The 13,323-nt window shown below is 37.0% G+C and overlaps 1 protein-coding gene across 2 annotated transcripts in view; it reads right to left on the minus strand.

Moving 5' to 3' along the window:
- The window catches only part of fbxo34 (F-box protein 34), a 30,123-nt gene that overhangs the window by 6,347 nt on the left and 10,453 nt on the right, over positions 1–13,323 (minus strand). Inside the window, exons 1-2 of one of the 2 annotated variants that reach the window (XM_051647045.1) lie at positions 3,988–9,289; positions 1,113–1,266 (exon numbers count right to left, since the gene is read on the minus strand). In XM_051647045.1, coding sequence (XP_051503005.1) covers positions 1,113–1,204 — 92 coding nt within the window. In that variant the 5' untranslated portion in view covers positions 1,205–1,266; positions 3,988–9,289. Of the gene's footprint in view, positions 1–1,112; positions 1,267–3,987; positions 9,290–13,323 lie in introns of those variants that run through there. The other variant, XM_051647044.1, reaches the window with a different exon arrangement.

The following is a 13,323-nucleotide window of genomic DNA, read 5'->3' on the forward strand; positions in this document are numbered from 1 at the left end:
TATAAATCGTTATGGGCCTTAAATACCACCTCAGTTAACAGTATCAGCAAAATCCACTGTCGGTCGACTTCTACCAACTAAATTTGCCAAAATGAGCAGTGTACAACAGAGTTTCCAGATAGTGGATAGTGCCTCACTTTACAGCTTAAAAAGGACCCAAAAGTATCATAAAAGTAGTCCATGCAACTTGTGTCATATTCCAAGTCTTCTGAAGGCATACAATATGTTTTGGTGAGAAATAACCCGTAGGCCTCATGGAGGTAATTTTTCTGTGCAAGTCTTGACATCCATTGCATGTTCATGAGCGCTACGAGAGAAACTCGTTCCCAATGGCATTTGTGTTTACACGATAACTTGCATTGTTTAGTGCTTAAAACAATGCAAGTTCTCACATGAACATGCATGCCACTGTGAATGAGCTTTTTTCATGCTGCAATGCTGACAGAGACCAAGTTTTTACACACATTTGATTGAACATGCAAAACAAACATGTTTATTTCCAAGATAACTATATACTACTCGCTGAATTAAAAATGCAATATGTGGTGAGGTCATGTGTCAAACATAGTGAGCTCATGTGATAATGTACATTAATAATGATAACGTTTATTGTGCAATTATACCACTTACTATTTTTAAACATATAGCAGGCAGCATACAGTGCAAGCGAGTATTTATACTGCTTTTTTTTCTCCATCACCCACTTATTGGGTAGCTAGTGTTTTTTAGCCACTTTTATGGATAGACCTAGTAGACCAAGGACAAGATATGATGGGTATAAGTAGTGGGAACAGGAAATTATACTAGCAGACTCAAACTTGCATTGCTTGCATGGGTACCATAGGTCAATTTGTTGGAGCACTTGTGCTAACCACTAGGTCAAGACTCCTTTCACTGAGTGTTGATGTTGGCTCCCACATTCAAAGATTTAAAAAAAACACCCTGATGGAGGTCATATTTCCATGATAATGATGAATACATGAAAGAGAGCCTGTGTTGTTTTTAGTAAATTAAGTGTATTCAATCTAACTAAAACTTAATTGAGTGAATTACCATTGCACAATTTGAGGATAATTTGATAATGTCATATACAGACTTGGAAAAGAAAGTACCTCCAGACTGATGGCGGATTGGAGGCTCGTAACCGTGGTTCCCTGTAAGGGGTGGGGTTGCAGTAACTGATAGTTTTACATTTCCGAGGCATTAGGCTCCTCCCTCCAGTCTGAGTAATGTCTCCCAACAGAAGAGATCAGGACTGCAGTGTCACTGTAAAACAAAAACATTCATGGAAAAAATTATGAATAGTTCACCTTTCTAACCTATCCATACATGAGTAGAGACAGTTTTGAAACATAGGAGCAAAGTCTATACTCTACAGTATAATGTTACTATTTATTCTTCTTTATCCACCTTTTCCCTGGGGTCTTACTGGGGAAATGAATGTGGGTGGGACTTCCACCAGAAGTTGTTCTATAGCATTCCCTAACTCTGGCTGCAGTCATTTTAGACCCTGTTTACAGCTGGTAATAAGAAGCGTTTTGGATGATCCGATCACAAAGGTCAGCGCTAAATATAGTTGTAAACGGGGTGCAAAATGTTTTGTGATTGGATCACAAAAAACACATACAGTGGTAGTCAAAAACCACATCGCAACTGAGGTTTAAAACGGCGTCCTGATGCGTCCCGGACAGCAGCAAAGCACCAACTCTCACCATTCAATCACCCACCGAACAAATGTTTAAATTTGCGTGCGGATTTAAAAAGGAAATAACCGTCCAATCGGAAAACTTGAAAAAGCAATTACATACCCAAAGATGAGAACTTCACAGCTCTTCCTCAGTGTCCGTCTGATTTGAACATGCAGAGTGACCAGATGACAAGCACATCCGATGCAGAACTAACACAGGTACTCCACTGAAACAACCAATAATTTTACTCGAAATGTTGCGTTTGTGCTTAGATTAAATCTCAGCTGTATCCGGAAGAAACGGCGTGCCGGTTTTGTTCTCGCGTTCTTTGTCTTTATGACTTTTTTGCAGTTTATTATCGTTTAGTAACACCATTATAGTGACTGATGTATGTCCATACAAAATCATACACGCTCTCCTCAAAATCCCAACACCACAATGTAAGAATTAATGGACATACGCCACAACAACAGCTGTTAACTTGACAATGGAAGTAACGCCCATATTTCTCGCTAAGCATCACGGGACGCAGGAAAAAGGTGGATAGCACAGTTAGATTTATTGCAAATAGTTTTCCTTGGTGTGTACAGTTGGGATGTTCTACCAGCAGTAAAAGACACCATTTCACCATTTTCTGCACATTGGTTAATAACGTACAACATCTTATACATGTATAAGTATAACCAAAGCAAGTCTGCGCTTCTCTTTCCACCACTAGTATTATGTTACGGTAAAGTTTTCTGGTGTAAATTGTAACCACTTAGTGCAACCATGACAAATTCTCTGAGCCTCCATAGTTTTTGGAATCATTAATTTAAGCTAAATTAAGCTGCCTTAAGAGATGTATTGGTTATGGCTTTGCTGCATTATAACTTGAAAATATGCAGTGTATAAAATGAGACACAGAAACCTAGACACATGGAACACTGACAAGGAGAGGTCTTAACCTCAATCTTAAACTGAGTCACAGGACATTTTGTTCAATTTAATTATACACTGTTTGTACTCATTAATTGCTTCGCTTAGAAACACTCATGTAGCGGGTACCAGAAAAATCCTGTAATAATTTGACATGAAATATGAAGGAATATTCAAGGTTCAATACAAGTTAAGCTCAATTGACAGTATTTGTGAATAATGTTGATTACCACACAAATACATTGACTTGTCCCTCTTTTTCTGAAAGAAAAAAATAGAAATAAAAATAACAGTTACAATGAGACACTTACAATGGAAGTGAATGGGGCAAGTCCATAAGTAGCCAAAAGTCGTAAACAATATGCATGTGAACATGATTTTAGTGATAAAATCCCTTACTAACCTTTTGTGTGTGAAGTTATCCAATTTTCAACTTCGTTGCCATGACAACGTAATGCTGTAAACACTAAAACGTCTGTAAAAATGGCAAAAACAACTTTACAGCTCAATTAATACATGAGTTTTAACAGAAGTATTTAAGTGCTTTTATAAAATGATAAGGTTCACATTTCTGCCTTTAAACCCCATTCACTTCCATTGTAAGTGCCTCACTGTCACCTCGATCTTTGCTTTATTTCTATTTTATTAAAGAGATGGGTGAGTTGAAATCATTTTTAGTGGTAATCAACATTATGCCACAAATGCTGTCGATTGATCTGAACTTGTATTGAACCCAGAACATTCCTATTAATTCTGACAAACAAACAATAGCAAAAAAATAGCATATCTATAAAGTACATGAGTGGACTAAAGCAAAAGAGAACATAAGGCCCTGAATCTCTTTTGCCCATTTTCTCTCCAGGCGATAGAAAAGCAGCTGAATGGTTTGTTTTTACAGAGATACATCACCCATGAAGACCAGATAAGCCTGAAAAGATATGTTTTTGGAACAGTATCTGCATGTCCCATCAATTAGTCCTCACAAAAACACTGACTAATAAAACGGACACTGGCCGAGTTCACCAGTAAGGACAAGATAACGCGGTCTGAACAGAGGGACCAAAACAAAGTAGAGATAACTTAATTTACTCTTTGCACTGCCCATCCAGACTCATTCTATCTATGCACTCCAAGTTCTGGTATGTTCATGTAGCTCCACAATCAAAGCAACCACATACACACACACAAAAAAAGCTAAAAACATATGGAGAGTCAAAAATGACCCAAAAATCCAACATTTTTGTTGTTACTTCAGACAATGTCTCCGCTTTCTTGAAAATAAGCAACACTTGGCCGTAACTAATTCTTATATATTTATCTTTAAGGTTTACTCGCATGCAACCAACATATTCTGCACAAGAAGTCATTCCATTGTAAATACCTTTGTGTTGACATTTGCACAGTATTCCATTTTAGAAGCTAGTATGTACACAGTCCTCTTCCCAGTACAGCACGTGGGTTTATTGGTCTGACTGACACCCTCCAGAATTTCACCTAAGCAGCTGTGATTGTCCTAGACAGGAGGGGCTCCGCTTACAAGCACGTGTGCGCCTGCCAGAGCAAATAAATGCAGGTCTGATAAGGAGCCAATGGGCTATTCAAGATCCCTGCATGCCTATAAATGGCAAAGATAATCAATACTTTCGGTCCACTGCTGAAGAAAGGGGAAGGAGCCCAGAAGTCACACAGGAGTTGACAGCTCAGTACTCACCAGCACATGTTTTTGTACACACAGTGCAAACTTTACAACCCATGTTGCAAGAAAAACAGATTTGAGACAACTGGAGTCACAACAAAACTCCACATAAACATCCACAAATCCAATAGTCACTAGCAACACCAAATGGAATTGAAAAAATAATCACTTCACTTTCAAACATCTTCCAGAGCTGGAATACGAGAAAGAATTTTAAGATTGAAAAAAAATTACACATATCAGCTTTAAAAGTCCAAGAACTTTTCATATCACACTTCCTATCCCTGAACTTGCTCAAGCTTTCCAAAAACAATGGCACTCATTCAAAAGGAGAGGTGGGGCGGCAGCTGAGCTTACACAATGCCATTTCCAGACCATCTAAAACAGACAAGCTGCTACAATAGCTTTTATCAAACTTTCCAGATCTCAGAAACTGTAAAAACGCAAGACCATAAATCAACAAACCATGCACCTCTCATGGTACATTTTAAAGTGATGAATTATAGACGCAACTTGCACTATAGGCGAGTAAACTTGGAAAAGTTGTGTATTAAATCGTTATCATTATTTAAAGCATTGCTTCTGTACAAATTCTCTGCATTCAACAATAAATGTGAATTTTAGTCATTATCGGACTTTAAATTGCTGCTCTAAGCAATGCTCTCGTTAATATGCATAGTCCAAAGGTTTATTTTTAAGATGTTGTGGACAGGATTTTTTATACAGTCTGTTTCCGATTCACTGTTGGGTCGTCTGACAGACAACGGATTGCTTTAATAAACTAATAATAAAATAATAAAAGCAGAAGAAAAAAAAATGGTTGGATGCTGTGAACTACATTGCGCACCCATAATCTTACATTTACGCACTTTTGAGGCACTCAAGTTACACTGAAGCACATCACTGAGCTCGGGATGCGCAAAAGCGGTGTCATGCCCTAGATTGGAGCGTTTCTCATATACAGTTGAAGTCAGAAGTTTACATACACCTTAGCCAAATACATTTAAACTCAGTTTTTCACAATTCCTGACATTTAATTGTAGAACACTTTCCCTGTCTTAGGTCAGTGAAATGTCATAATAATAGTAGAGAGAATTATTTATTTCAGCTTTTATTTCTTTCATCACATTCCCAGTGGGTCAGAAGTTAACATACACTTTGTTAATATTTGGTCTCATTGCAATTGTTTAACTTAGGTCAAACATTTTGTGTAGCCTTCCACAAGCTTCTCACAGTAAGTTGCTGGAATTTTGGCCCATTCTTCCAGACAGAACTGGTGTAATGGAGTCAGGTTTGTAGGCCTCCTTGCTCGCACACGCTTTTTCAGATCATACATTTTTCAGATTGAGGTCAGGGCTTTGTGATGGCCACTCCAATATCTTGACTTAAGCCATTTTGCCACAACTTTGGAGGTATGCTTGGGGTCATTGTCCATTTTGAAGACCCATTTGAGACCGAGCTTTAACTTCCTGGCTGATGTCTTGAGATGTTGCTTCAATATATCCAGATAATTTTCCTTCCTCATGATGCCATCTATTTTGTGAAGTGCACCAGTCCCTCCTGCAGCAAAGCACCCCCACAACATGATGCTGCCACCCCCATGCTTCACAGTTGGGATGGTGTTCTTCTGCTTGCAAGCCTCGCCCTTTTTCCTCCAAAACATAACGATGGTCATTATGGCCAAACAGTTCCATTTTTGTTTCATTAGACCAGAGGACATTTCTCCAAAAAGTAAGATCTTTGTCCCCATGTGCACTTGCAAACTGTAGTCTGGCTTTTTTACAGCAGTTTTGGAGCAGTGGCTTCTTCCTTGCTGAGCAGCCTTTTAGGTTATGTTGATATAGGACTCGTTTTACTGTTGATATAGATACTTGTCTACCCGTTTCCTCCAGCATCTTCACAGGTCCTTTGCTGTTGTTCTGGGATTGATTTGTACTTTTTGCACCAAACTACATTCATCTCTAGGAGACAGAATGCGTCTCCTTCCTGAGCGGTATGATGGCTGCGTGTTCCCATGGTGTTTATACTTGCGTACTATTGATTGTACAGAAGAATGTGGTACCTTCAGGCATTTGGAAATTGCTCCCAAGGATGAATCAGACTTGTGGAGGTCCACAATTTTTTTTGTGATTTCTTTTGATTTTCCATGATGTCAAGCAAAGAGGCACTTAGTTTGTAGATAGGCCTTAAAATACATCCACATGTACACCTCCAATTCAGTACACCTCCTATCAGAAGATAACTGGCTAATTGTCTAAAGGTTTGACAGAACCTGTAAAAACGCAAGACCATAAATCAACAAACCATGCAAATAATTGTAAAACCAGTTAACTGCGATTTTTTTCTCAGACGGTAATCTAACCATAATAAACTTGCACTGCGGCATCCCTAGATACCGTAATATAATGTATTAAATATAATGCAAAAATAAAATGGAAATAAAATAAGGAATAATAATAATGATATGAAATAATGACAATAAATCTATCACCAAATATGTCACATTAAATTTAATTGCACCTATGGGTTATAAGTTTGTCTTCAGTTTGACACTTAAGCTTCATTTTTTATAGGTCTATATAATTGATGTGGGTGGACATCATTTCGGAAATGTTATTTTGGCATGTTTAGTTACATTTTGTGTCCAAACTTACATTTGGCAGGCCAATCAATGAGTCGAGAGATTAAAATACACTGTTGATTTTATTAATTCCCGTTCATCATTCCAGAAATGGAAGGTTAATTTGAACACTACCTGTGGGATACAGTATTCCACACAGTATTGTCCGTTTTGGCACATTTGGCAACAGTTACTATCCGGGCATTCTGAGCAAACAGAAAAATCTCATGCTATGCACAGTGTACTACATAGGCTAGTTCAAAAATAGTAAGAGCAGTATGGTTGTCCATAGGGGTGTAACAATCCATCGATTTGAATCGATGCATCGATGTAATCACCTAGGATGCGATGTCACCGATTCAACATGTAAAACAAACACCTGCTCTGCACCCACATCAATTACAAGACTTTTCAAACCTTCACATCAACACACTTACTAACATTTATCACAGTAAACTGTAACAGAATTTCTCAATACAACTGTGGAAGTTGTAGCCAAGAAAAAACACGGGTAGCACATGATCTCCTGTCGTGGGTATTTAAGTATTTTGGATTAAAAGTCTTGCTTGACTATTGTAGAGATGACAAATTGTCATTGTAGTGTTTCCCACATTCCACAAGGCAATGAGCTGTCATCAAACGATTGATGATCACATGTATGTGACTATTTTTTTTATTATTTATTTTTTGTTTTTTTTTGTGGATGTCCCAATGTGGATACTGGAATTGCACTTTCCAGAGAGCTCCATAAAATATTCTAATTATATTTTGGTTGCATCTGTGAGATAATAAATAGACACATTATATCGTAATGTCGATCGCAAGCCCCTGAATCGAAATCGTGGCAGACTTTGAGGTATCGGCAAACATCGGATTGCTGGCTAAGGGAATCGATACAAGATCAAATCATGATGAAACTTACGATTTAATTTTAATTTTTAATTAATTAAACAAATTAAATTAAATAAATTAATTAATTAATTAATTTTACACCTAAGCAGTACGCATCTGAACATAGCCAAAGTCTCAAAAATGACAAATAGCCTAGATGTCAAAGCAGTATAAAATGACTGATGGACAAGATAACATCAAGTCCAAAGACTTACACTAGAAAAAAAACTGGTGTTATGATGTTCTAAATTCTAGCCCTCAGAAGAACATTGCAGCACACAACAGAAATTCACTTCCCACTTCTCTTCTTCAGACACATTTAAACAACTCGTGGTTTTCCATTTCAAACCCAGCAAAGGGAGTCAGTGCATTTTTTTTTACACGTTTGGCATACGTACAGAACATGTTCTTATATTTTATTTGGGTTTCTTTCAAATCAAAGCACTTGGGAGGTTTTTTCTTTCCCCTCATATGTGAGCTGTAGTAGAGTCATGCAGCTATTGTGCAATAAGTTGCCCTCTTCTCAAGTCACCTTTCTGCACCTTCCTGGGTCAAAAACAACCTTGTGATTATCTTTGCCCTCTCTCTACACTGTTGTTTTGATTGCTGGTCCAGATACAGAAATTATATATACAGAGGTGGGTAGTAAGGTGCTACATTTACTCCATTACATTTACTTGAGTAACATTTTGGAAAAAAATTGACTATGTTTCATGGTGGGTACATTTCACTCTCTCAAGTACATTTCTGATTTTTTTTTACTTCGTTACAATGGGTTCCTGTCATTACATTACTGGTTTTAATTTAATAAGTGTTAATAAATGCATAATTTATTGAGATTTTTTGAATGGGGCACTTACGACAGTGGAACTATATATATTTTATATATATTTATCTGTTTCTCACCCACACCTATCACATTGCTTCTGAAAATCACTGGAGTCATATGAATTACTTTTATGCTACCTCTATGTGATTTTTGGAGTTTCAAAGTTCTGGTTATTATTCACTTGCATTGTATGGACCAACAGAGTTGAGATATTCTTCTAAAGATCTTCATTTGTGTTCTGCAGAAGAAAGTCATTCACATCTGGGATGGCATGAGGGTGAGAAAATGAGAACTTATTTTTTGGTGAACTATCCCTTTAATTTGATGCATGGAAGAAATAAGTCATATGAGTTTGGAACAACATGGTGGTGAATAATGACAATTTCCATTATTAACAATAATATTAATAGTATTATTATTAATCATTCTGTAATGCATGTTAAATGTGTATCATGTACTGGAATATAAGAGAGTAAACATCCATAATGTTATATGTGAAAGTAACTAGTTACTCACTACTTGAGTATTCTTTTTATTGGATATTTTCTTACTCTTACTCGAGTAATTTATAACATTATTACTTTTACTTCTACTTGAGCATTTTTTTATTAAGTAATTGTACTTTTACTTGAGTAAAGTTTTTGGCTACTCTACCCACCTCTGTGTGTGTGTGTGTGTGTGTGTGTATATATATATATATATATATATATATATATATATATAAAATGTTTAATATTTAATAAATTGTTAGGTTAGACATTAATGCACAAACCAGTCTATGTCCAATTCAATTGCAAACATGAAATACAAAATTAAAAATAACTGTTTTATACTGAACCTTTAAGGGGCCGTTATACCAAATAAGTTTTTGCGTCCATCTGCGAAGTAGCCAGACCTTTTACTTAATCAACAATGGTCTGGGGTCTATTGCAGCTAACATTGGCAAAGAACCGCCCACTTAGGCAGGAAAAGCCATCTAGCTGACATATAAAGCGACCAGTCACAGCCAGGTTTGTCATTACGTGATGTTTAGGGGCGGGGTTATCGGAGACAGCTCATACATAATAAAAGACCGCCATGGGAAAATAAATAATTTATATAAATGGCAAGTCTCCGCGAGCGATTGCACAGAAAACACATGGGAAAATAGTGGAAAATGTGTAGCGAGTGCAAGTACAGCACAGAACCTCATTACAGAATATATAACAGACATAACTAAGTAGAATATACAGCTCTGCTCATAGATATCCACTTTACTTTCTGCTATGTGCCTCAAACCAAATGCTGAATATCTTTAAAACAGTTGATGTGACTAACCTGGAAAACATGGGCAAATTATGTGTTTAGTCCTCAAAAGCACTCAATGTATCAACACGGAACCAGCGCAAACTAAGCTCTCGGAAATCCTGTAGAAGTCAGCCAATCAGATTTGGTCTGACTGGACTGAGAAAGTTTCCAATTTTGATGTGCTATAAGCGTCAGACGGTTAGTACACAGACTGTGGACGTGCCATCTGAGGCTGAGACTAAGGTTATAACAAAAGAGTTTGCATGTGGAATTACACAAGGCCTTATCTTAAAGCGTAAGAACCAAACAGAATTTATCACTCAGCAGATTGAACTCCTTGAAAGAAGTCAACAGCAGTTCAATAAGCTAACAGCGTAAACAAATCAATTTGCTTCAAAGTCCCTAATGGAGGAATCATTTAACCAACAGTCAGGAGCTATTCTCAAACCACCTGTAAGTTGAGAGCCTCTGGTTAGCCAACACTCCGGGTCTGAATTCCACATCTCTACAGAAGTTCACACCCGCTCTTTAATTGCTACTCAGGAACTTTGAAGTAAAGGTCGACCGATATATCGGTTTTGCCGATTAATCGGCACCGATAACAGATTTCTGGAACTATAGGTTATCAGCAAAAATCCACACTGATAGTTTTTCCCCGTTTTATCCTCACTGTAATACGATGACTTCAGATCGATCACATTCTTGTGCTAAAAAAGGCTAGACACAGCTCAACAAACACAATTTAACAGACAGCAGGTGTTTCAATATGCTTTTAAAGTTTTTTAATTAGACACATCTAAAAAACAGTGCTCCTGCACGAGACACTAAATAAACAAACAAAGGGAAACAAAGACGTTAGTCTAGCATGCAATTACATAGAAAAAGAAATAGATGGTTGCAAAGCGTTCGGTGTGAACAGCCCCATACAGTAGGTGGAGGTCTTTGGCCGTCTCAGATTAAGCAATGAGTTGTTTAAATACTTTGTCAGGAAAGATGTTCAACTTGGAAATGTTTGTCTCGAGATCCTCCCTTTTGGTTCCAGTCTGTTGTGTGCCATCTGTTTGAACAGCCCCTGACCTGTGCTCATAGTCTGAGCCACTTCACCACCAAGTACAGCCGAATAACACTGCTATCTGTGAATATTTCTACTGAACAATAAACTGTACTGAATAAAAAACAATATGGTATTTTGTTGTTATCATGAAGCTTGAGTCTGGAGGAGTAGTAGGAATCAGTGCAAGTGTAACACCATGTGAACCGTCTATTGAAGCGTTTCCCTCCTCATTTTACTTTTGAATTATCATTTGAGAATATGGACATACTAAAACTTTTATTTTATGCACATTAGTTGAAAATGAAATGAAATGCTCTTTTTTAACAACCAGGATAGAAATGTTCAATGCAAAAATATAATGGTGCTAAATTTAAAATCGAATATTAGTTCATATACACTGCGGCCAAAAGTTTGGAATAATGTACAGATTTTGCTGTTTCTGAAGGAAATTGGTACTTTAATTCACCAAAGTGACATTCAACTGATCACAGAGTATAGTCAGGACATTACTGATGTAAAAAAACAGCACCATCACTATTTGAAAAAAGTAATTTTTGATCAAATCTAGACAGTCCCCATTTCCAGCAGCCATCACTCCAACACCTTATCCTTGAGTAATCATGCTAAATTGATCATTTGGTACTAGAAAATCACTTGCCATTATATCAAACACAGTCGAAAGCTATTTGGCTCATTAAATGAAGCTTTGCCAAAAAACCTGAAGATTTCATACAAAGGTGTACACTACAGTCTTCAAAGACAAAGGACAACTGGCTCTAACAAGGACAGAAAGAGATGTGGAAGGCCAGATGTACAACTAAACAAGAGGATAAGTACATCAGAGTCTCTAGTTTGAAAAATAGACTCCTCACATGTCCTCAGCTGACATTGAATTCTACCCGCTAAACACCAGTTTCATGTACAACAGTAAAGAGAAGACTCAGGGGTGCAGGCCTTATGGGAAGAATTGCAAAGAAAAAGACACTTTTGAAACAGAAAAACAAAAAGAAAAGGTTCAAGTGGGCAAAGAAACACAGACATTGGACAACAGATAATTGGAAAAGTGTGTTATGGATCTTAACCCCACTGAGCTTTTGTGGGATCAGCTAGACTGAAAGGTGCGTGAGAAGTGCCCGACAAGACAGCCACATCTATGGCAAGTGCTACATGAAGTGTGGGGTGAAATGTCACCTGAGTACCTGGACAAACTGACAGCTAGAACGTCAAGGATCTGCAAAGCTGTCATTGCTGCACATGGAGAACTCTTTGTAGTTTTTTTTTTTTTTTTTTCAAATTGTAATAGTAATTGTACACATTATTAATGTCCTGACTATACATTGTGATCAGTTGAATGCCACTTACGTGAATAAAAGTACCAATTTCCTTTCTTAAGAGCAAAATCTGTACATAATTCCAAACTTTTTGCCACCAGTGTATATTAATGTTTATATATTTATTTCATTTAAAAAAGTGCAATACCTTTTCATGGTTCAGTTAGTACTGTTTATTTTTGTAATAAAAAGTTCAGAACTATTTTACTTTGTTATTTTTTCATTCAGTATCAATTTTAAAGACTATCAGTTGATTAATCATTATCAGCAGGTACTGCCCAACTTAGATATTGGTATCTGTAAAATCCACTATCAGTCGACCTCTACTTTGAAGGACAGTTCAGCATCATAGCTTGTTGCGTGACAGGTGTGTGTGCATATCTTTGGACACTGTTGCCAAATACTTTTGACACAATACTAGGAATAGTTAGGTCAGGTCAAAAGCCCACCCCCATCCAACTGAAGAGCCCTGGACAAGAAACATAAAAAGGCAGTCCCAATATACATGTTCCATGGCATGACCTTAAACACAACGAGGACTGTTTAAACTCTCTTTCCCAAATGAAACTTGAGACTTTAAACACACCTTGTATGTTTTTTAATATTCGACTAGCTGGTGCAGAACGATTACTTGATTAGTCGAGTACTCGTGCACATACCTACTTTCAGCACTGTGGACTTCGAGAAATGTTGTCTAGTTAAAACATTTCACACTGTCATTACGAACTACAAACAATCCCAACAATGTATGTACACACATCACAGGAATTTAATGTCATTATTGTCATGTTTTTTATGAAAATCCCTACCAGTGTCATATCCACCACATCTCAAATTCTGTATTGTCTTTAATACAATTCTGTGGTGGAAATGACAGTGATGGAAATTACATTTTTAGCGTTTTTGAAATAAAATGGCGAAATCCTTTGTCTTACTATGGCTAATTTCTTAACTGACATTTCATGTATACTAAATACACAATTACAAAATATCTTCATGTTTTTTGCAT

Source organism: Myxocyprinus asiaticus, chromosome 20 (assembly GCF_019703515.2).
Source record: "Myxocyprinus asiaticus isolate MX2 ecotype Aquarium Trade chromosome 20, UBuf_Myxa_2, whole genome shotgun sequence".
Taxonomy (NCBI): Eukaryota; Metazoa; Chordata; class Actinopteri; order Cypriniformes; family Catostomidae; genus Myxocyprinus; species Myxocyprinus asiaticus.